Source organism: Loxodonta africana, chromosome 4, assembly GCF_030014295.1.
Source record: "Loxodonta africana isolate mLoxAfr1 chromosome 4, mLoxAfr1.hap2, whole genome shotgun sequence".
NCBI classification, from domain to species: Eukaryota; Metazoa; Chordata; class Mammalia; order Proboscidea; family Elephantidae; genus Loxodonta; species Loxodonta africana.
Window position 1 is genome coordinate 94,501,535 of NC_087345.1, and position 22,710 is coordinate 94,524,244.

Genomic DNA, 22,710 nt, shown 5'->3' on the forward strand with positions numbered 1-22,710 from the left:
TACCTATGTGGCTCCTTAGAAGAGGGGCTCACAGATCTAAGGAATATGGGAACTGTTGCTGTTGAGTGAATTCCGACTCACAGTGGCCCTCTAGGACATCGTAGGACTGCCTCATAGGGTTTCCAAAGCTGTAATCATTATGGAAACATACTGCCACATCTTTTTCTCACATTGGCTGATGGGTTCAAAAAGCCGACCTTTGAGTTAGCAGCCGAGGGCTTAACCACTGCGCCACCAGGGCTCCTCAAGGAATACGATAGTAAGTGTTAATAATTACGTTGTTTGGTAATCTAAGTTCCCTTAAGCCACAGAGCCTGATGCAGCAACACAAATGAACTAATTTTGTGTACATTTCCCTCACATGGGACACGTTTCATTCTACATGTTAATTTGTTTTTGTTTTTTTGACAGTGAAAATAATCAACAGATTTATCTTACGTGCTTTTCTTATAACCTTTTTTTTTTCCCAGTGGATTATCAAACACTTTTATGGGAAAATCAAACCATCACTGCCACGTGTCTGCATATGAAAAATCTTTTCCTATTAAGCCTGTCCCAAGTCCATCTTGGAGTGGTTCGTGTCGTCGAAACCTGTTGAGCCCCAAGAAAACTCAGAGGCGACATGTTAGCACAGCAGAAGAGGTAAGAAAAACCTGCAACAAAAGCTACTACAAGTTAGGATCTTTTCCTGCATTGAGCCATTTGTTACCTCTGATTTTAGATGCTTGTTAACTACTCTGTTTATGTAATTCTTTCAATGATTTTCACTCTTAATTACAATTCTTGAGTGCTGTCATCAGTTCTAAAGAAATTAAGGAAGTGTTTTAGCAGTACTTCATTATTTTTCTTACTGTCTTCTCTTCCCATCGAATAGCAGACTTAATCTTCAGAATTGCCTATATGCCTTCTCATATGTCAAACTACCTCCTCTTTTTATTGAACCTTTCTAGGGTCTTGTTTGCTTTTGTAAAACTATTAGCCTTGCTGAATTTGATAAAATACCTGCCCCTGTTCTCAAGAGGGACAATTAATATGAAAGAAAAACCAAGAAGCCAGTTAAACAATTTACGTCTTTTTGTTATACAGAGTAAGATTTTCTTTGCCCAAGGAGAAAAAAAATCAATTCTGTGAATGTAATATGGCATATGATTTGCACAGTACAAAATATGGTTGTACTTGTTCAGTTACATATTGTGCATCTAATCATTAGCTTTGGGCTGCTTGCTGTAGAGATACACATGTATAATAATAGCCATATATTTATATAGCATTTGAGTTTCCAGTATGCTTTCTGTATAATTGTTTTCAATCTTTTTAATCTGTGAAATAGGCAGTTTTGGAAAGTAAAGGTCAGAGGTCGCATAGCTAGTAAATGGCAGGTCTGGAATGCATGTTCCTCCTTTGGACCACTTGACCCTCCTTCTTTTCACCTACTCTCCCAGCCTTGGACTTGGGCTGGCTAGGTAATTTTACCCTCCCATATAACCTTCCTGCCCATGACTGGGTCACTGGAAGACATGAAACTGGAGTTCCTCTTCCTCCTACAGTGCAAAGAAGATGCATGCCAGGGATTGAGTCTATCCTATGAAACAAGATTCAGGGAGTTTTGCCTGAATTGTTTTTAGGTCTACATTTTCCTGCTATGAAAAGTAAGCCACCTGTACTATAGAAATGTAGAAGAACCCACATAATATTAACACGATAAAATTTTGAACCAAGCTGTTAAATCAGACTTTCAACAAATTTAGATATTTAGTTTTAGATACTACTTGATAATCCAGATGAAAGTATAATACATTTTTTCTCTGAGACTAAAGTATTTATTGATGGGAGCTTACAAACTGGAGGGAAAGTTCTTGTCCATGGAAATGTTGAGATTTTCAAAAGAGGTGTATTTGACCAAAGTAGTTTAGACATTTTTATTCTACACTATATGTGTCTTGACATTATTACATATTTACTATTTCTTTGCATTTAAAAAAAAATAATATTGAGTTTTTGGTTAAAGTTTACACAGCAAATTAGGTTCCCATGTGACAATTTCTACATAAATTGTTCAGTGACATTAGTTGCATTTTTCATAATGTGTCAGCATTTTCTTAAAGTGTGTTCTAGTTATACCGTTTCTAGTGCTTTAGTTTTTCTGCCCCCTTACTTTCTCATCCTTGCTTTAGAGTAATTGTTGACCTTTTGGTTTCATACAGATGGTTTTTTAATGGAGTACCATACTCATGGATAATATCTTTTATTTTAGGTGTCTGTCTGTTATTTTGCTAAAAGGTAACCTCAAGGGGTTAGTTTCAGTTCAGGATTTAAAGAGTGTCTCAAGGCAATAGACTCAAGGAGTCCTGTAGTCTTAGCTGGTCCAATAAGTCTGGACTTTTTAAGAATTTGAGTTCTGTTCTATATTTTTCTCCCATTCTGTCTGGGTCCATTTATTGCAACCCTGATCAGAATGGTCGGTAGGATAGATGAGGCCATGGCTTGTGTAGGCTATTAGCCCTGTAGACTAAAAAAAAAGTGAGACTTTAATATCCTTCTTTCTCTTTTGCTTCTAAAGAGTAGAGACCAACAGTTGTATCTTAGATGGCCACTCTCAAGGTTTTAAGACCCCAGACACTCACTACTCCCCTCACTAGTGTGCAGAACATGAATGAACTTTGTGATGCCAATTGACTGAGTTGTCCCATAAGACTAAGGTAGGAAGCCTTCAAACCCAGAAAACTATTCTCGCCAGGGGTTTGATTATGTCAGAGAAGTATCTGTAACTACATCCTCTGTGAATATATATGTGTGCATGCACATACCTGTACTTAAACGTATGTATAAATATTTCTATCTGTGCATAGTACGTACTCACCTGTACCTACCTGTACACGTATATGCCTATACACCTACATATGTGACTGTGCACTCATTTTTCGGTTATTGTTGGTGTTGTTGCCAAATTATATATGTCATATTCTTTAGCACAAACATCCTTTTCTCTTATGCACTTCTTAGTGGCATTGGTTACTTTGTTCAAGCTATGCTCATTATACTCACATTCTGTGCTACCCTTCCCATTACCAAAAATAACAAGTATCTCTCTGTAGTTTTGATTTGTATCTCTCTAGTCGATGGCAGTGGGCTTTTGGGTTTAGTGGCTAATGATCTTCAGCATCTTTTTATGTGTTTGTTGGCTGCTTGAATGTTCTCTTTGTTGAACTGTGTGTTCGTGTCCTTTGCCCATTTTTTAATTGGGTTGTTTGTCTTTTTGTTGTTGAAATTTTGTATGTATTTTAGAGATTAGACCCGTATCAGATATGTCGTTTCTGAAGATTTTTTTTCCCAGTCTGTAGTTCTTTTTTATTCTTTTGATATAGTCTTTTTTTTTTTTTTAATTTGTGCCTTAAGCGAAGGTTTACAAATCAAGTCAGTCTCTCATACAAAAATTTATATACACCTTGCTATATACTCCTAGTTGCTCTCCCCCTAATGAGACAGCACACTCTTTCCCTCCACTCTCCATTTTCTTGTCCATTTGGCCAGTTTCTGACCCCTTCTGCCTTCTCATCTCCCGTCCAGACAGGAGCTGCCCACATAGTCTCATGTGTCTACTTGATCCAAGAAGCTCACTCCTCACCACTATCATTTTCTGTCCCATAGGCCAGTCCAATCCCTGTCTGAAGAGTTGGCTTTGGGAATGGTTCCTGTCTTGGGCTAACAAAAGGTCTGGATACCATGTCCCCCGGGGCCCTTCTAGTCTAAGTCAAACTATTAAGTCTGGTCTCTTTATGAGAATAGAGGGTCTGCATCTCACTGCTCTCCTGCTCCCTCAAGGGTTCTCTGTTTTGTTCCCTGTCAGGCTAGTCATCAGTTATAGCCAGGCACCATCTAGTTACTTTGGTCTCAGGCTGATGTAGTCTCTGCTTTTATGTGGTCCTTTCTGTCTCTTGGGCTCATAATTACCTTTTGTCTTTGGTGTTCTTCATTCTCCTTTGCTCCAGGTAGGTTGAGACCAATTGATGCCTCTTAGATGGCCACTTGCTAGCATTTAAGACCCCAGATGCCACTTTCCAAAGTGGGATGCAGAATGTCTTCTGAATAGATTTTATTATGGCAGTTGACCTAGGTGTCCCCTGAAACCATGGTCCCCAAACCCCCACCATTGCTGTGCTGGCCTTTGAAGTGTTCATTTTATTCAGGTAACTTCTTTGCCTTTGGTTTAGTCCAGTTGTGCTGACCTTGCCTGTATTGAGTGTTGTCTTTCCCTTCACCTAAAATAGTTCTTATCTACTATCTAATTAGTGAAAACCCCTTTCCCTCACTCCCTCCCCACTCTGATAACCATCAAAGAATATTTTCTTCTCTGTTTAAACTGTTTTTTGAATTCTTATAATAGTGGTCTCATAGAATATTTGTCCTTTTGCAGCTGACTGATTTCAGCATAATGCCTTCCAGGTTCCTCCATGTTATGAAATGTTTCACAGGTTCGTTATTGTTCTCTATCGATGCATAGTATTCCATTGTGTGAATATACCATAATTTGTTTATCCATTCATCTGTTGATGGGCACCTTGGTTGTTTCCATCTTTTTGCTATTGTAAACAGTGCTGCAATGAACATGGGTGTGCATATATCTGTTCATGTAAAGGCTCTTATTTTTCTGAGATATATTCCAAGGAGTGGGATTGGTGGATCGTATGGTAGTTCTATTTCTAGCTTTTTAAGGAAGCACCAAATCGATTTCCAAAGTGGTTGTACCATTTGACATTCCTACCAGCAGCGTATTAAGTGTTCTAGTCTCTCCACAACCTCTCCAACATTTACCGTTCTGTGTTTTTTGCATTAATGCCAGCCTTGTTGGAGTGAGATGGAATCCCAGTGTAGTTTAATTTGCATTTCTCTAATGGCTAATGATTGTGAGCATTTCTTCATGTATCTGTTAGCTACCTGAATGTCTTCTTTAGTGCAGTGCTTGCTTATATCCTTTGCCCATTTTTTAATTGGGTTATTTGTCTTTCTGTATTTGAGTTTTTGCAATATCATGTAGATTTTAGAGATCAGGCACAGATTGGAAATGTCATAGCTAAAAACTTTTTCCCAGTCTGTAGGTCATCTTTTTACTCTTTTGGTGAAGTCTTTGGATGAGCATAGGTGTTTGATTTTTAGGAGCTCCCAGATATCTAGTTTTTCCTCTGCATTGTTAGTAATATTTTATATACTGTTTATGCCCTGTATTAGGGCTCCTAACATTGTCCCTATTTTTTTTCCATGATCTTTATCGTTTTAGATTTTATACTTAGGTCTTGGATCCATTTTGAGCTCGTTTTTGTGCATGGTGTGAGGTATGGGTCTTGTTTCATTTTTTTGCAGATGGATATACACTTATGCCAGCACCATTTTTTAAAGAGACTGTCTTTTCCCCGTTTAACTGACTTTGGGCCTTTGTCAAGTATCCGCTGCTCATATGTGGATGGATTTATGTCTAGTTTCTCAATTCTGTTGCATTGGTCTATGTATCTGTTGTTGTACCAATACCAGGCTGTTTTGACTACTGTGGCGGTATAATAGGTTCTAAAATCAGGTGGAGTGAGGCCTCCCACTTTGTTCTTCTTTGTCAGTAATGCTTTACTTATCCGGGGCCTCTTTCCGTTCCATATGAATTTGGTGATTTGTTTCTCCGTCTCATTAAAAAATGTCATTGGAATGATAAAGTCTTTTGATGAGCATAAGTGTTTAATTTTTATGAGGTCCAAATTATATAATTTGTCTTCTGCTATTCATGCATTTGTAGTTATGTTTGTTAGCCTATTTAAAAAAAAAAATTAGATCCCATGGTTTTCTCCCTGTGTTTTCTAATAATCCTAATGCTAGATTTGTCCATCAGCTTCAGGAATATGGAGCCATCTACAGAATTAACAATTAAGATGATGTCACCACTGTTCTGTTTACTCTAGCACCACAGGGGTTTGAAGAGAACACATGAGGAAGAGCTGGGAAATGTGCAAGTGGCAGCTGTGCAGAATAGCTGATTCAAGGGCATTAAAGAGCTGTGCTGTCCAGTAGGATAACCACTAGCCAGTGCAGCTATTTCAGTGTGCGTTAATTCAAATTAAATAAAAAATTTGGTTTCTTAGTCTCGCTAGTCACATTTCAAGTACTCATTAGCCACATGTGACTAGGCTGCCATATTGAACAGGGCAGATTTAGAACATTTCCATTATCACAGAAGGTTCTGTTAACACTGTGAGAGAGGATGTGGATTTCTATTTGAGAAAGAGAAAATAGTAGTGACAATAAAAATGTAAAATGATTAAAACAGAAATAGTTTCTTTGCCTCCCAAGTATCTGTCAGTTTGTCTTACGGTGGCAGCTTGCGTGTTGCTGTGATGCTGGAAGCTATGCCACCGGTATTCAGATAGCAACAGGGTCACCCATGGAGGACAGGTTTCAGCTGAGCTTCCAGACTAGGAAGAAGTACCCGGCAGTCTACTTCTGAAAAGTATTAGCCAGTGAAAAACCTTATGAATAGCAGTGGAACATTGTCTGCTATAGTGCTGGGAGATGAGCCCCCCAAGTTGGAAGGCACTCAAAAGATGACTAGGGAAGAGCTGCCCCCTCAAAGTAGAGTCAACCTTAATGATGTGGATGGAGCAAGCTTTCCAGACCTTCATTTGCTGGTGCGGCACGACTCAAAATGAGAAGAAACGGCTCCAAACATCTGTTAATAATTGGAACCTGGAATGTACGAAGTGTGAATCTAGGAAAGTTGGAAATCGTCAGAAATGAAATGGAATGCATAAACATGGATATCCTAGGCATTAGTGAACTGACATGGACTGGTATTGGCCATTTTGAATCGGACAACCATATAGTCCACTATGCTGGGAATGACAACTTGAAGAGGAATGGTGTCGCATTCATGATCAAAAAGAACATTTCAAGATCTATCCTGAAGTACAATGCTGTCAGTGATAGGATAATATCCATATGCCTACAACGAAGACCGGTTAATATGACTATTATTCAAATATAGGCACCAAGTACTAGGGCCAAAGATGAAGACATAGAAGATTTTTATCAGCTGCTGCAGCCTGAAATTTATTGAATGTGCAATCAAGATGCATTGATAATTACTGGTGATTTTAATGCGAAAGTTGCAAACAAGAAGGATCAGTAGTTGGAAAATATGGCCTTGGTGATAGAAACAGTGCCAGAAATCAAATGATAGAATTTTGCAAGACCAGGGACTTCTTCATTGCAAATACCTTCTTTCATCAACTTAAACGGCGACTATTTTTTTTTTTTTTTATACATGTGGACCTCGCCAGATGGAGCACACAGAAATCAAATTGACTACATCTGTGGAAAGAGATGATGGAAAAGCTCGGTATCATCAGTCAGAACAAGGCCAGGGGCCGACTGTGGAACAGACCATCAATTGCTCATATGCAAGTTCAAGCTGAAACTGAAGAAGATCAGAGCAAGTTCACGAGACCCAACATATGACCTTGAGTATATCCCACCTGAATTTAGAGACCATCTGAAGAATAGATTTGATGCATTGAACACTGGTGACCAAAGACCGGACGAGTTGTGGAATGACATCAAAGACATCATACATGAAGAAAGCAAGAGGTCATAGAAAAGACAGGAAAGAAAGAAAAGACCAAGATGGATGCTGGAGGAGACTCTGAAACTTACTTTCGAACGTCGGGCAGCTAAAGCAAAAGGAAGAATTGATGAACAGAAGATTTCAAAGGGTGACTCGAGAAGACAAAGTTAAGTATTATAATGCCATGTGCAGAGATGGTAATGAAAAACCAAAATGGAAGAACACGCTCGGTGTTTCTCAAGCTGAAAGAACTGAAGAAAAAATTCAAGCCTCGAGTTGCAATAGCGAAGGATTCTATGGGGAAAATATTAAACGACGCAGGAAGCATCAAAAGAAGATGGAAGGAATACACAGAGTCATTATACCATAAAGAATTAGTCGATGTTCAGCCATTTCAAGAAGTAGCATATGATCAGGAACTGATGGTATTGAAGGAAGAAGTCCAAGCTGCTCTGAAGGCATTGGCGAAAAACGAGGCTCCAGGAATTAATGGAGTATCGATTGAGATGTTTCAACAAATGGATGCAGCGCTGGAGGTGCTTATTTGTCTATGCAAAGAAATATGGAAGACAGTTTCTTGGCCAACTGATTGGAAGAGATCCATATTTATGCCTATTCCCGAGAAAGGTGATCCAACCGAATGTGGAAATTATAGAACAATATCATTAATATCACATGCAAGCAAAATTTTGCTGAAGATCATTCAAAAACGGCTGCAGCAGTATATTGGCAGGGAACTGCCGGAAATTCAGGGCAGTTTCAGAAGAGGATGTGGAACCAGGGATATCATTGCTGATGTCAGATGGGTCCTGGCTGAAAGCAGAGAATACCAGAAGGATGTTTACCTGTGTTTTATTGACTGCAAAGGCATTCGACTGTGTGGTCATAACAAATTATGGATAACATTGCAAAGAATGGGAATTCCAGAACAAACACTTGTGCTCGTGAGGATCCTTTACATAGGTCAGGAGGCAGTTGTTCGGACAGAACAGGGGGATACTGATTGGTTTAAAGTCAGGAAAGGTGTGTGTCAGGGTTGTATTCTTTCACCATACCTATTTAATCTGTATGCTGAGCAAATAATCCGAGAAGCTGGAGTATATGAAGAAGAACGGGGCATCAGGATTAGAGGAAGACTCATTAACAACCTGCCTTATGCAGATGACACGATCTTGCTTGCTGAAAGTGAAGAGGACTTGAAGCATTTACTAATGAAGATCAAAGACTGCAGCCTTCAGTATGGATTACACCTCAACATAAAGAAAACAAAAATCCTCCCACCTGGACCAGTGAGCATCATCATGATAAATGGAGAAAAGATTGTTGTCAAGGATTTCATTTTACTTGGATCCACAATCAACAGCCATGGAAGCAGCAGTCAAGAAGTCAAAAGATGCGTTGCATTGGGTAAATCTACTGCAAAGGACCTCTTTAAAGTGTTGAAGAGCAAAGATGTTACCTTGAAGACTAAGGTGCGCCGGACCCAAGCCATGGTATTTTCAATCGCATCATATGCATGTGAAAGCTGGACAATGAATAAGGAAGATTGAAGAAGAATTGATGTCTTTGAATTGTGGTGCTGGAGAAGAATATTGAATATACCATGGACTGCCAGAAGAACGAATAAATCTGTCTTGGAAGAAGTAAAACCAGAATGCTCCTTAGAAGCAAGGATGGCGACTGCATCTTACATACTTTGGGCATGTTGTCAGGAGGGGTTAGTCTCTGGAGAAGGACATCATGCTTGGCGCAAAGTACAGGGTCAGTGGAAAAGAGGAAGACCCTCGAGGTGGATTGACACAGTGGCTGTAACAGTGGGCTCAAGCATAACAATGACGGTAAGGATCGCTCAGGGCAGGGCAATGTTTTGTTATGTTGTGCATAGGGTCACTATGAGTTGGAGCCCACTCGACGGCACCTAACGACAGCAGGTTTCTTTGTGATTGTGTGTTACTTTCAGATAAGCTTCTCTGCAACTTAATGAGCAACATTTTAAGATGTTAGACTTCCTCAGTAGATGGCACTGATGATTTTCCTTTCCTACTCTTTTTTAAAATACTTTACAGTGTTATTATAAATGAAGAATTTTGAACTTAGAAACAAAAATTACTGAATTATGTACTTTTCATAGAGGAAATTTATATATATGGTATAAAGCTATTATTTAAACAAAATGAACGTAAGGTTGTTTATGAAATTATTTCCATATTTTATAACAGGAATTTACTTGTTTGATACAAATCATTTTGTATTCTTGTTAAATTTCTGTAATTTTACGCTTTAGTTTTCTGATGGAGCCTCCTAACAGAAAGCTGAACTAAATGCAGGAATCTGCCACATTAAAAAAAAAAAGAACTCAGTAATTTATAACTTTAAAAACTTCCTGAGTCCTTCATTAGGCTTTAAATGACAGCATTAGCCAACATCCCTTAACGTATTACCCAATTATTGCTTTCTTTCCTCTTAATTTCCTAATTTGCTAATTCATTAGAAAAACAGTTTAATAAATAATGAACTAAGAAAGATGACTTTTACTTTTTAATACCAGATGCTTTGAAAAAGAATTGTGTTTGAAGTTTCAAGTGATTTTCCTTTTTGTGTTTTCTTTTGGTAAAGCCAGATGTTGTATATGTTCTTATCAGAGTTGCCTAGGCTGTCTTTTATTTGCCTGAAATGGTTCTAAATAGAATATAACATAGCCAAGCTAGCACTGTTTTGTTTGTTTGTTTTAATGAAGCCCAAAAAAGACACAAATGCCTTCTTGCATCGTTTTTTTTTTGTGTGTGTGTGTGCTCTAAGTGAAAGTTTACAAATCAAGTCAGTCTCTCACACAAAAACTTATATACAGCTTGCTAAAAAAACTACAAATTGCTCTCCCCGTAATGAGACAACCTGCACCCTCCCTCCACTCTCCCTTTTCATGTTCATTTCGCCAGCTTCTAACCTCCTCTGCCCTCTCATCACCCCTCCAGGGAGGAGAAACCAACATAGTCTCAAGTTTCCACCTGATCCAAGAAGCTCACTCCTCACCAGCATCTCTTTCCAACCCATTGTCCAGTCCAATCCCTGTCTGAAGAGTTGGCTTTGGGAATGGTTCCCATCCTGGGCCAATGGAAGGCCTATGGGCCATGACCACCAGGGTCCTTCTAGTCTCAATAAGACCATTAAGTCTGATCTTTTTATGAGAATTTGGGGTCTGCATCCCACTGCTCTCCTGGTGCCTCAGGGGTTCTCTGTTGCTTTCCCTGGCAGAGCAGTCATTGGTTGTAGCTGGGCAGCATCTAGTGCTTCTGGTCTCAGGCTGATGTAGTCTCTGGTTTATGTGGCCCTTTCTGTCTCCTGGGCTCATAATTACCTTGTGTCTTTGATATTCTTCATTTTCCTTTGATCCAGGTAGGTTGAGACCAATTGATGCCTCTCAGATGGCCGCTTGCTAACGCTTAAGACCCTAGACGCCTCTCTCCAAGGTGGGATGCAGAATGTTTTCTTAATAGATTTTATTATGCCAATTGACTTAGATATCCCCTGAAACCACAGTCCCCAAACCCCTGCCACTGCTACGCTGGCCTTTGAAGCATTCAGTTTATTCCAGAAACTTCTTTGCTTTTTGTTTAGTCCAGTTGTGCTCAGCTCGCCTGTATTGTGTCTTGTCTTTCTCATCACCTAAAGTAGTTCTTATCTGCTATCTAATTAGTAAATACCCTTCTCCCACCCTCCCTCCCTCCCTCCCCCTTCTCGTAACCGTCAAAGAATATTTTCTTCTCTGTTTAAACTATTTATTGAGTTCTTATAATAGTGGTCTTATACAATATTTGTCCTTTTGCAACTGACTGATTTTACTCAGCGTAATGCCTTCCAGGTTCCTCCATGTTATGAAAGGTTTCAGATTCCTCACTGTTCTTTATCAATGTGTAGTATTCCATTGTGTGAATATACCATAATTTATTTATCCATTCATCCATTGATGGGCACCTTGGTTGCTTCCATCTTTTTGCTATTATAAACAGTGCTGCAGTAAACATGGGTGTGCGTATATCTGTTCATGTAAAGGCTCTTATTTCTCTAGGATATATTCCAAGGAGTGGGATTGGTGGATCGTATGGTAGTTCTATTTCTAGCTTTTTAAGGAAGCACCAAATCGATTTCCAAAGTGGTTGTACCATTTTACATTCCCACCAACAGTGTGTAAGTGTTTCAGTCTTTCCGCAGCCTTTCCAACATTTATTGTTTTGTGTTTTTTGGATTAATGCCAGCCTTGTTGGAGTGAGATGAAATCTCATTGTAGTTTTGATCTGCATTTCTCTAATGGCTAATGATTGTGAACATTTCCTCATAGATCTGTTAGCTACCTGAATGTCTTCTTTAGTGAAGTGTCTGTGCATATCTTTTGCCCATTTTTTAAGTGGGTTATTTGTCTTTTTGTAGTTGAGTTTTTGCTATATCATGTAGATTTTAGAGATCAGGCACAGATTGGAAATGTCATAGCAAAAAACTTTTTCCCAGTCTGTAGGTCATCTTTTTCTCTTTTGGTGAAGTCTTTGGATGAGCATAGGTGTTTGATTTTTAGGAGCTCCCAGATATCTAGTTTTTCTTCTGCATTGTTAGTAATGTTTTGTATACTGTTTATTCCATGTATTAGGGCTCCTAACATTGTCCCTATTTTTTCTTCCATGATCTTTATCGTTTTAGATTTTATATTTAGGTCTTGGATCCATTTTGAGTTCATTTTTGTGCATGGTGTGAGGTATGGGTCTTGTTTCATTTTTTTGAAATGGATATCCAGTTATGCCAGCACCATTTGTTAAAAAGACTGTCTCATTTAACTGTTTGGGGGCTTTTGTCGAATATCAATTGCTCATATGTGGATGGATTTATGTCTAGATTCTCAATTCTGTTGCAATGGTCTATGTATCTGTTGTTGTACCAATACCAGGCTGTTTTGACTACTGTGGCGGTATAACAGGTTCTAAAATCAGGTAGAGTGAGGCGTCCCACTTTGTTCTTCTTTTTCAGTAATGCTTTACTTATCCGGGGCCTCTTTCCCTTCCATATGAATTTGGCGATTTGTTTCTCTGTGTCATTAAAGAATGTCATTGGGATTTGGATCGGAATTGCGTTAAATGTATAGATCGTTTTTGGTAGAATAGACATTCTTATAATGTTCAGTCTTCCATCCATGAGCAAGGTGTTTTTTCACTTATGTAGGTCTCTTTTGGTTTCTCACAGAAGTGTTTCGTAGTTTTCTTTGTATAAGTCTTTTACATCTCTAGTAAGATTTATTTCTAAGTATTTTTTCTTCTGGGCTACCGTAAATAGTATAGATTTGGTGATTTCCTCTTTGATGTTCTTTTTGTTGGCGTAGAGGAATCCAACTGATTTTTGTATGTTTATCTTGTATCCTGATACTCTACTGAACTCTTCTATTAGTTTCAGTAGTTTTCTGGAGGATTCCTTAAGAGTTTTCTCTGTATAAGATCATATCGTCTGCAAATAGAAATAAGTTACTTCTTCCTTGCAATCTGGATGCCCTTTATTTCTTTGTCTAGCTGAATTGCTCTGGCTAGGACCTCAAGCACAATGTTGAATAAGAGCAGTGATAAAGGGCATCCTTATCTGGTTCCCGTTCTCAAGGGGAATGCTTTCAGGCTCTCTCCATTTAGGGTGATGCTGGCTGTTGGCTTTGTATAAATGCCCTTTAATATGTTGAGGAGTTTTCCTTCTATTCCTGTTTTGCTGAGAGTTTTTAATCAGGAATGGATGTTGAACTTTGTCAGATGCCTTTTCTGCATCAATTGGTAAAATCTCGTGATTCTTTTATTTTATTTATGTGATAGATTACATTAATTGTTTTTTTTTAAGGTTGAACCATCCCTGCAAAGCTGGTATGAATCCCACTTAGTCATGGTGAATTATTTTTTTGATATGTTGTTGAATTCTATTGCCTAGAATTTTACTGAGGATTTTTGCTCATGAGGGATACAGGTCTGTAATTTTCTTTTTTTGTGGTGTCTTTACCCGGTTTTGGCATCAGGGATATGGTGGCTGCATAGACTGAGTTTGGTGGTATTCTGTCCTTTTCTATGCTCTGAAATCCCTTTAGTAGTACTAGTGTTAACTCTTGTCTGAAAGGTTTGGTAGAACTCTGCAGTGAAGCCATCCGGGCCAGGAATTTTATTTTGTTGGGAGTTTTTTGATTACCTTTTCAATCTCTTCTTTTGTTATGAGTCTATTTAGTTGTTCTACCTCTGTTTGTGTTAGTTTAGGTAGGTAGTGTGTTTCTACAATTCATCCATTTCTTCTAGGTTTTCAAATTTATTAGAGTTCAATTTTTCGTAGTAATCTGATATGATTCTTTTAATTTCAGTTGGGTCTGTTGTAATACGGCCCATCTCATTTCTTATTCGGATTATTTGCTTCCTCTCCTGCTTTTGTTTTGTCAGTTTGGCCAGTGACTTATGAATTTTGTTGATTTTTTCAAAGAACCAGCTTTTGGTCTTGTTAATTTTTTCAATTGTTTTTCTGTTTTCTGTTTCATTTAGTTCTGCTCTAATTTTTATTATTTGTTTTCTTTTGGTGCCTGAGGTTTTCTTTTGTGGCTCTCTATCTGTTCAAGTTGTAGGGATAATTCTTCGATTTTGGGCCTTTCTTTTTGTATGTGTGCATTTATTGATATAGATTGACCTCTGAGCACTGCTTTCGCTGCGTCCCAAAGGTTCTGATAGGAGGTGTTTTCATTCCCACTGGATTCTCTGAATTTCTTTATTCCATCTGTAATGTCTTCTATAATCCAGTCTTTTTTGAGCAGGGTATTGTTCAGTTTCCAAGCGTTTGATTTCTTTTCCCTGCTTTTTCTGTTATTGATTTCCACTTTTATGGCCTTATTGTCAGAGAAGATGCTTTGTAATTTTTCAGTGTTTTGGATTCTGCTAAGGCTTGCTTTATGACCTAATATGTGGTCTATTCTAGAGAATGTTGCATGTGCTCTAGAAAAGAAAGCATACTTGGTTGCTGTTGGGTGGAGTGTTCTGTATATGTCTATGAGGTCAAGTTGGTTGATTGTGGGACTTAGACCTTCCGTGTCTTTATTGAGCTTTTTTCTGGATGTCCTGTCCTTCACCGAAAGTGGTGTGTTGAAGTCTCCTACTATTATTGTCAAGCTGTCTATCTCACTTTTCAGTGCTGATGGTTTGTTTTATGTATCTTGTAGCCCTGTGACTGGGTGCATAAATATTTAATATGGTTATATCTTCTTGATATATTGTCCCTATAATCATTATATAGTGTCTTTCCTTATCCTTTATGATAGTTTTAATTTTAAAGTCTATTTTGTCAGAAATTAATATTGCTACTCCTGCTCTTTTATTATTATTATTTGCTTGATGTATTTATTTCCATCCTTTGAGTTTTAGTTTGTGTCTCTAAGTCTAAGGTGTGTCTCTTGTAGGGAGCGTATAGATGGATCATTTTTTTAAATCCATTCTACCACTCTCTGTCTCTTTATTGGTGCATTTAGTCTGTTTACATTCAGCGTAATGATGGATAGGTATGAATTTAGTGCTATCATTTTGATGTCTTTTTTTGTGTGTTGTTGAGAGTTTCTTTTTCACACTTAATTTTATGTGCTGAGTAGATTATATGTTGTCCTTTCCTCATGTTTGTTGTTGTTGATTTTGTTTCTGCTGAGTCTGTATTTTTCCCTTGTATTTTATTCTGATGAGTAGGATAGTTTGTCTCCTTTGTGGTTATCTTATTATTTACCCGTTTTTCTAAATTTAAAACCATCTTTTATTCCTTTGTATCAATGTATCTTCCTTTCCATATGAAAGGTCTGTGGTTACATTTCTTAAAAAAAAAAAATCCCTCTTTATTAATGTTGTTTTCTTTTATGTAACAGCTTAGCTGTTACCTTGTTTTGAGCTTTTTTGTTTAATCATGCTTTGTTTTTTTGATTTCCCTGTCTGGGTTCACTTCTAATTGCTCTGCCCAGTGTTCTAGTCTTGGGTTGATATCTGATATTATTGATTTTCTAACCAAAGAACTCCCTTCGGTATTTCTTATAGTTTTGGTTTTGTTTTTACGAATTCCCTGTACTTCTGTTTATCTGTTCAAGTTTTTAAATAAGTCATCCCATTGCCTTCTTGCCTGCATGGTTTCTGCCGAGTAGTCTGAGCTTGTTTTTATTGGCCCTCCTTTGTAGGTGACTTTTCGTTTATCCCTAGCTGCTCTTAAAATTCTCTCTTATCTTTGGTTTTGGCAAGTTTGATTATAATATGTCTTGGTGACTTTAAGATCTACCTTATGTGGAGTTCCACGAGCAACTTAGATATCTTCTCATCTTTCACAATATTGGGGAAGTTTTCTGCCAACGAGTCTTCAACAGTTCTCTCTCTATTTTCTGTTATCCCTCCCTGTTCTGGTACTCCAATCACTCGTAGGTTATTTCTCTTGATAGAGTCTCACATGATTCTTAAGGTTTCTTCATTTTTTTTAATTCTTTTATCTGATTTTTCTTCAAATGTATTAGTACCAAGTGACTTATCTTCAAGTTCAGAAATTCTGGCTTCTACTTGCTCTGTTCTGCTCCTCTGACTTTCTATTGAGTTGTCTACTTCTGTAATTTTATTGTTATTCTTCTGAATTTCTGATTGCTGTCTATGGATTTTTCCAGCTTATTGAATTTTTCATTATGTTCGTGAATAATCTTTCTAATTTCTTCAATTGCTTTATCTGTGTGTTTCTTGGGTTGTTCTGCATATTGCCTCATTTCCTTCCTGATGTCTTGAAGGGTTCTGTATATTAAACTTTTGTATTCTGCATGTGGTAATTCCAGGTATGCACTTTCATCCAGAAGACCCCTGGATTCTTTGTTTTGAGAGCTTGGAGAGGTGATGATGGTCTATTTCTTTATGTGACTTGATACTGACCTTTGTCTCCGAGCCATCTATAAGTTATTGTATTAGTTTATGCTTGCTTACTGTGTCATAGCGTTTTGTTTTGTTTTGGTATGCCCAAATGGGTTGCTTGAGTGAGCTAGCTTGATTATTTTCACCTTTGGAGCTCTGACGTCCTGTCCCCAGATGGCTAGAGCTGTTATCTGGTATATCAGTCTAGGAGTCTGTTCAGTTTTCTTGTGTGAATTCATCTCAGGTGTCCAGGTATCTGATCATCAAGTATGTGGTACAGGCTCTGTGCTACAGTCTTAGAGAGGCAAGGGTGATTGGTGTAGGTACCAGTATCTGATCGCAGCAGAGGGTAATGCTCTAAACAAGACAGGGGTTTGAGAACCAAATCCCGAGTGTCTCTGAGGAAAACACTCCCCATTCCCTAGAGCATGCAGGTGAGTGGGTTCTGCAGACGGACCACTGGCACCCAGTGTTTTTGGTTGTAGGGACTGGGAGGTACCATTTATCCTTGGACCCCTGCCGCAGGTAGCTGGGTGACCTGAGCGCAGCTGCCAGTCCTTAGGCCCCTTATGTGGGTAGGTGAGGACCCTGTTTAATAGGCAAATCAGTGTCAAACATCAAACACCCACCTCTCCACTGCCAGCTGAAACAGTTGGAGTCTGCCAACAAGGGCCTATTCTCCTGAAATAGCCCCACACAGGTCCACGCAGAGGGTAAAGGTCCTCAAAGTCCATGGACTGTTTATGCCTGGACAGGAGCTGCTTCTGTCCTGAGCTTCGCCAGTTAGTGGAGCTGGCAAATTACCTTTTCCCCAAATGCAAATTTTTTCCTTCTCCAAGGCCGGGAGGATGGCTGTAGGTGCTCCACAGGGCCCATATCAGGCCCAGGGAATTCAGCCTCTAAAGCTGGCTTGGAGGTTGGGAGGCATGGTAAAATATACGCAAGAACTTAGCTTTTGCCTAGAGCGCCATTCTTCTCTGGTTCCGGAGGTGTGAGTAGGCTGTGTGGCTGGCTGCATCTCCCTGAGGAAACTGCGGCCGAACACTAGTAGCAGCCGCTGCCACTGCTTGGGAATGGTGCCTGAGGGCTCCCCACGATTCACATCCGATAACTCCTCTTCTCTTCTGAACTGTCTGTTCCTTCCCCGCCCTCTGTTCGTTTTCTAATCTTGCCTTTGATGCTCAGGGGTCCTAGCTTGTCATAAATATACTCGTTTCACTTGTTTTTTTGAGTCTTTGTTGTGAAGAGGGCTTGCCAGCAGCGTCTGTCTATTCCGCCATCTTGGCTCCGCCTCCTTGCATCATATTTTTAAGAAAAGAAATCCTTGTGACCCCAAAATTAACATATAGAACAGTGAAAAGGTCTTAACTTTTTTTCTGTAATTTCTTTTTTAAACCATAAGTTAATTTAAACTGAAAGTATGAGGCTTATAAGAGCTCTCTGATAATTATGTGGAATAAGGAACATTTATTCCTGTTAATTTTATGGTATCTAATGACTCTCAGGTTATTCAGGCTCAGACAGAAGCTTTTCTTTGAAGATACACTTATTGAGGAAAATGATTTGTGGGGGACTTTTGTGTGTGTTAAGGAGCTCTAGTGGTACAGTGGTTAAGCTCTCGGCTGCTGATCGAAAGGTCAGTAGTTCTACTCCACCAGCCACTCCTCGGGAGAAAGATATGGCAGTCTGCTTCCGTAAAGATTTACAGCGTTGGAAATCCTAAGGGGCAGTTCTGCTTTGTCTTGCAGGGTCACCATGAGTCAGAATCAACTAGATGGCATTGGGTTTGGTTTGGGTTTTTGGTTTGTGTGTGTTAAATTAGCTTTTTTGGTATTGAATTGATCTGTATTTATATTGAATTGATCTGTATTTCTCACAACTTGTATTAGCAAAGTCACTTTATGGCTCCTTGGTTCTTCGTATTTTTTTAGAATTCATTCTAAGAAAAACATTTTGCTATGTGATGTGAGAGAGGAGAGAAGTGTGTTTATGGTTGATGTTTTTAGGGTAGCACAAATAGCTCCTTTGCATCTCAGTTGTCTCAGTGCTTGCTTAAGGAAGGTCTTGATAAGAATAATTTCCTTACATTCCCTTGGCACCAAGAGGTACTGTGCAAAGTAATCTCTTAACACCAGTTGTCTGCTTTGCTTACTTACCTCTCTGTGATGTGAAATTTTAGTCAGAACTTTTTATCCAGTGTGATGGATATGAGCAGTGGAAATGAACTAAAAAGCTTTGTTACTTAAGAGTTAATCCCTATGATTGAGGCAGTGTTCCTCTTCTGGTTTCCCTTTCCCTCCCCCATCTTCCCACTCCTTAAAATGAAATATTATTAACTCTATTTTATTGTGATGAAGTTATTTGGTATAGTGGAAAAGTGGAGTCAAGATTTACATTCTAAGGTGTTATGGAAATTCTAGCCAGTAAAGTGCCAGATAACACAGCTGTCCTGTACATAGATCATTATCACAAAGATCTCTGACAGTTGAATAATCTGTAATGATGCTTAATTTTATGGACTGCTTGAAGAATCTTCACAATAGTAAAGTTAGGTTTTAATAAAGAGGACTTTGTTTTAATTAAGGTTTTAAAATTTATTTCTCAAGTACTCCTTATCCTCTCTAGTAGAATAGCCAAAAAAATACAGATTTGGTTATTGATACTAATTTATACTGATAATTGTCTTTTTCTAACCGTTATAATTTTTGTGTCCAATACTGCAGAGAGTCTCTTTACAAACATTACAAAAGGGGACCATCATCATCTTGGGCACAGTATTAATGTGTAGGAGGTAAAATACGAGGTTTATTGTTCTCATGTAGAAAATTACAAGTTTATTTTTCTCTTGGGTCCATTCTTCCACTAAATATTCAGTTCTTTTCTTAGCGCTTAACTATTCAGGTTTAAGGTTAGCTCTTTCTCACAGATAGTTGCAGTAACATTAAACTGACAATATAATTGCAATTTACTATGTAGCAAAGAGAATTCTAGAAGAAAAAAACAGTGTCTGTTTACCTTTTATAAAGGCAACTGTTCATTCTGCTTTTAACAAACATTTGTAATTGAATAAAGTACTTATGCATGTACTGAAATGTCACAGTACAGGCTGCTGCTAGCCCTGGCACGAAGTATTAAAATTATTTTGTGAAGATTGGTGGTCGTATCAAACTGTAAACCGGAAAACCCTTTGCCGTCAAATCGATTCCGACTCACAGCGACCCTATTGCACAGAGTAGAACTGCCCCCACAAGGTTTCCAAGGAGCGCCTGGTGGACTCAAACTGCTAATCTTTAGGTTAGCAGCCGTAGGTCTTAACCACTACACCATCAGGGTTTCCTCAAAGTGTATATTAGATAAAATTTCTGGGGCATGTTACTTGGTAAATACAGCCCATTGCTTCAGGGGATCTGTACAGTTGGGTTCTCGGCTAAAACCAAAAACCAAACCCATTGCCACTGAGTCGATTTTTACTCATAGTGAGCCTGTAGGGCAGAGTAGAACTGCTCACAGGATTTCCAAGGATGTAGTCTTTACAGAAGCAGACTGCCACATCTTTATCCACGAGTGGGCTGGTGGGTTCCAACTGCTGACCTTTTGGTTAACAGCTGAGCACTAAACTACTGTGCCACCAGGGCTCCTTGGTTCTCTGCTAACTGATCTGATTTCTTACCACTCTTCTTCTCGTTCATAGTGATATTGCTGTTCCTTGTACAAATCAAGCGCATTCCTGTCTCAGGGGCTTTGCATTTGCTGTTCCTCTACCTAGAATACTCTTCACTTACATATTTCCATGACTTACTTCCTCCCTTGATTCACGTTTCTGCTGAAATACCACCTTTTTAGAGAAATCTGTATCTGCCACCTTCTTCCCCCCATTATTTTCTGTTCTCTTGTCCTTTAGTTGTCTTCATAGTACCTGACTAGTATTTTGTTCGTTAATCCCTTTAACTGTATTGAAAGCTCCACAAGGGCAGGAACTTTGTGTTATTCAATGCAGTATCTCTAGTGACAGGAGAGTAGCAGGTGTTCACATCAATGAATGGATGCATGTTGTGGAGGTTTTGGGGACTTACAGAACAAAAAAAGTAAATAAATGTTAAAGATAAAAACCATTGCTGGAAATATCTGCTCTCTTAACAATTGGATAGACTAGAAAACCATTAACAAGACAGCTAACTCTAATTGATCTTGACTAGTCTGGTTACTTCCCTGTGGTTTTCTAACAGGTTATCAGGAAACAAGGGATTTGTTGGGATTCAAATTTAGAGATTCTCAAAGTTTTTTTTTCTTCGGCTTTTTATCATTTGACTCAAAAATGATTGCCTACTGGCCTTCTGGTTTCATATTCTATAGCTCCTCCGCACTATTACTTACCTGTACGCACTGTAATTTTTCAGAATATACCTGATATATATTTTTTTTTTATGTTACTCAACTCCTCTTATATATATACTTTGTAATTTTCTATACTATCCTTAATGTACCATAATTCTTAATTTTCTTCAGGACTCTGCCTGAGCTTTGGCGGAGCTTCTAGGAGTCTAGATGCTACTTTGAGAAATACTTGCCTCATTGGATATATTTAAGATTTTTTTTTTTTCTTTTATAGACAGTTCAAGAAGAAGAAAGAGAGATTTACAGACAGCTGCTACAGATGGTCACAGGGAAACAGTTTTCAGTAGCCAAACCCACTACACATTTTCCTTTACATCTGTGAGTCACAGAACCATATTTCAGATGAAGTTACTTCTACAATTTGTTACTTGGTATTGAAACTGTGTTCTTTTCTTGCTAGGTCTCGATGTCTTAGTTCCAGTAAGAATACTTTGAAAGACCCACTGTTTAAAAATGGAAATTCTTGTGCAGCTCAGACCCTTGGCTCAGATACTTCATCATCTGGATCAGCCAGCATTCTAACTCCCCAGGAGCAACTGTCCCACAGTGTATATCCCCTGTCATCTTTTAGCCCAGAACTTGTTGCTTTTGGATCCAAAGATTCAGATTCTCTCCATCAATCCCATCATCACGCTCTTCCATGTCAACCAGATAACTTACCAACTTCAAATACACAATCTGAAGGTAAAAATGGTATCATAAAAATATTTTTTTAATCCTAATAGCCAGTTGCCTGTTTATTGATCTATGTGAATTACAGGCAAGATTGCAATACATTTGTAATTTAATTAACATATTAGATAATTTAGATACATATAATTGAGCTAACCAGGCCATGAGTAAACTAAATATACAAGTAACTTATTTTTTTTCTTACATGAAGATGCAAATGATTTGCCATAACATTTCATGTAAAAGATTTACTTCCTGTGCAGAGTCTAGAGTCTACATTCAGCCCAGTTACTTCAGCACTATCTCTGTTTCTAGTGTTTTACAATGGAAATTAGGTAGTCTGAAGTTCTTGGAGATTTGGACTATCAAATAAGCATTGAAGTGTAAATACTAACTATATAATACATTTTAGAATGGTCGTCAGCAAGTTTTGGAAACAAAAAGAGTTTTTTCCCCTACTTTCAGCCAACCATCATTCAATTTCTTAGACACATTCCAGTTAATTAGGTTCTTCTATAATATTTTTATAATAGGTTTTTTGTGTCCTTAGTTTTTCCCCTCTTTAAGTATGTATTATGAGTGTATTTATGGTATATATTAGGTATGTAATTTAATACAGCTTTTAGATTAAATGGTTAGACTTTAGGAATCTTTAGACAGATGGAACGCCAGTCTTTGAGGCTCTTTCCTCCTTCTTCAGTTTGTTTGATCTTTTTTTTTTACTCCATTCCACACTTTCTAAAAACTCTCATTTTGGAAGTTAAAGTTTTTAGTTATAAATAGTTATAAGTCATTACAAAGGTACACAGATTCATGAAAACTGGTATTAAATTTTGAGGTGATTTACTGAGAACTGCCATTTAAAAAACCAAAACAAAAAAACCTTTGAACCCCAAAAACATACATCGTTTGCCAGACACTTAGATACAGCCAAACTGGAATAGATACACTAGATTATACTGTTTAATTACTTTCTTGTACCATTTAATAAATACTCTAAATGAGGTTCTAATCATAGCACTTTGAACGACATGGTTCTTGGTTCTGAGGAGTATTCAGTGCAGAAAATAAATGACAGGATGATTTAAAAAACCGTTTTTTTAGACTCCACTGCTTCTCCTATAGTTGTTTCTCTTCCTC

The 22,710-nt window shown here is 38.2% G+C and overlaps 1 protein-coding gene across 3 annotated transcripts in view; it reads left to right on the forward strand.

Annotated features, from left to right (window-relative positions):
* The window catches only part of SENP1 (SUMO specific peptidase 1), a 65,073-nt gene that overhangs the window by 13,963 nt on the left and 28,400 nt on the right, over positions 1–22,710 (forward strand). For all 3 annotated transcript variants that reach the window (XM_064284321.1, XM_010596163.3, XM_064284322.1), the window contains 3 exons: positions 471–642; positions 21,113–21,216; positions 21,299–21,582. In XM_064284321.1, the coding sequence (XP_064140391.1) occupies positions 471–642; positions 21,113–21,216; positions 21,299–21,582 (560 nt within the window). The remainder of the gene's footprint in view (positions 1–470; positions 643–21,112; positions 21,217–21,298; positions 21,583–22,710) is intronic.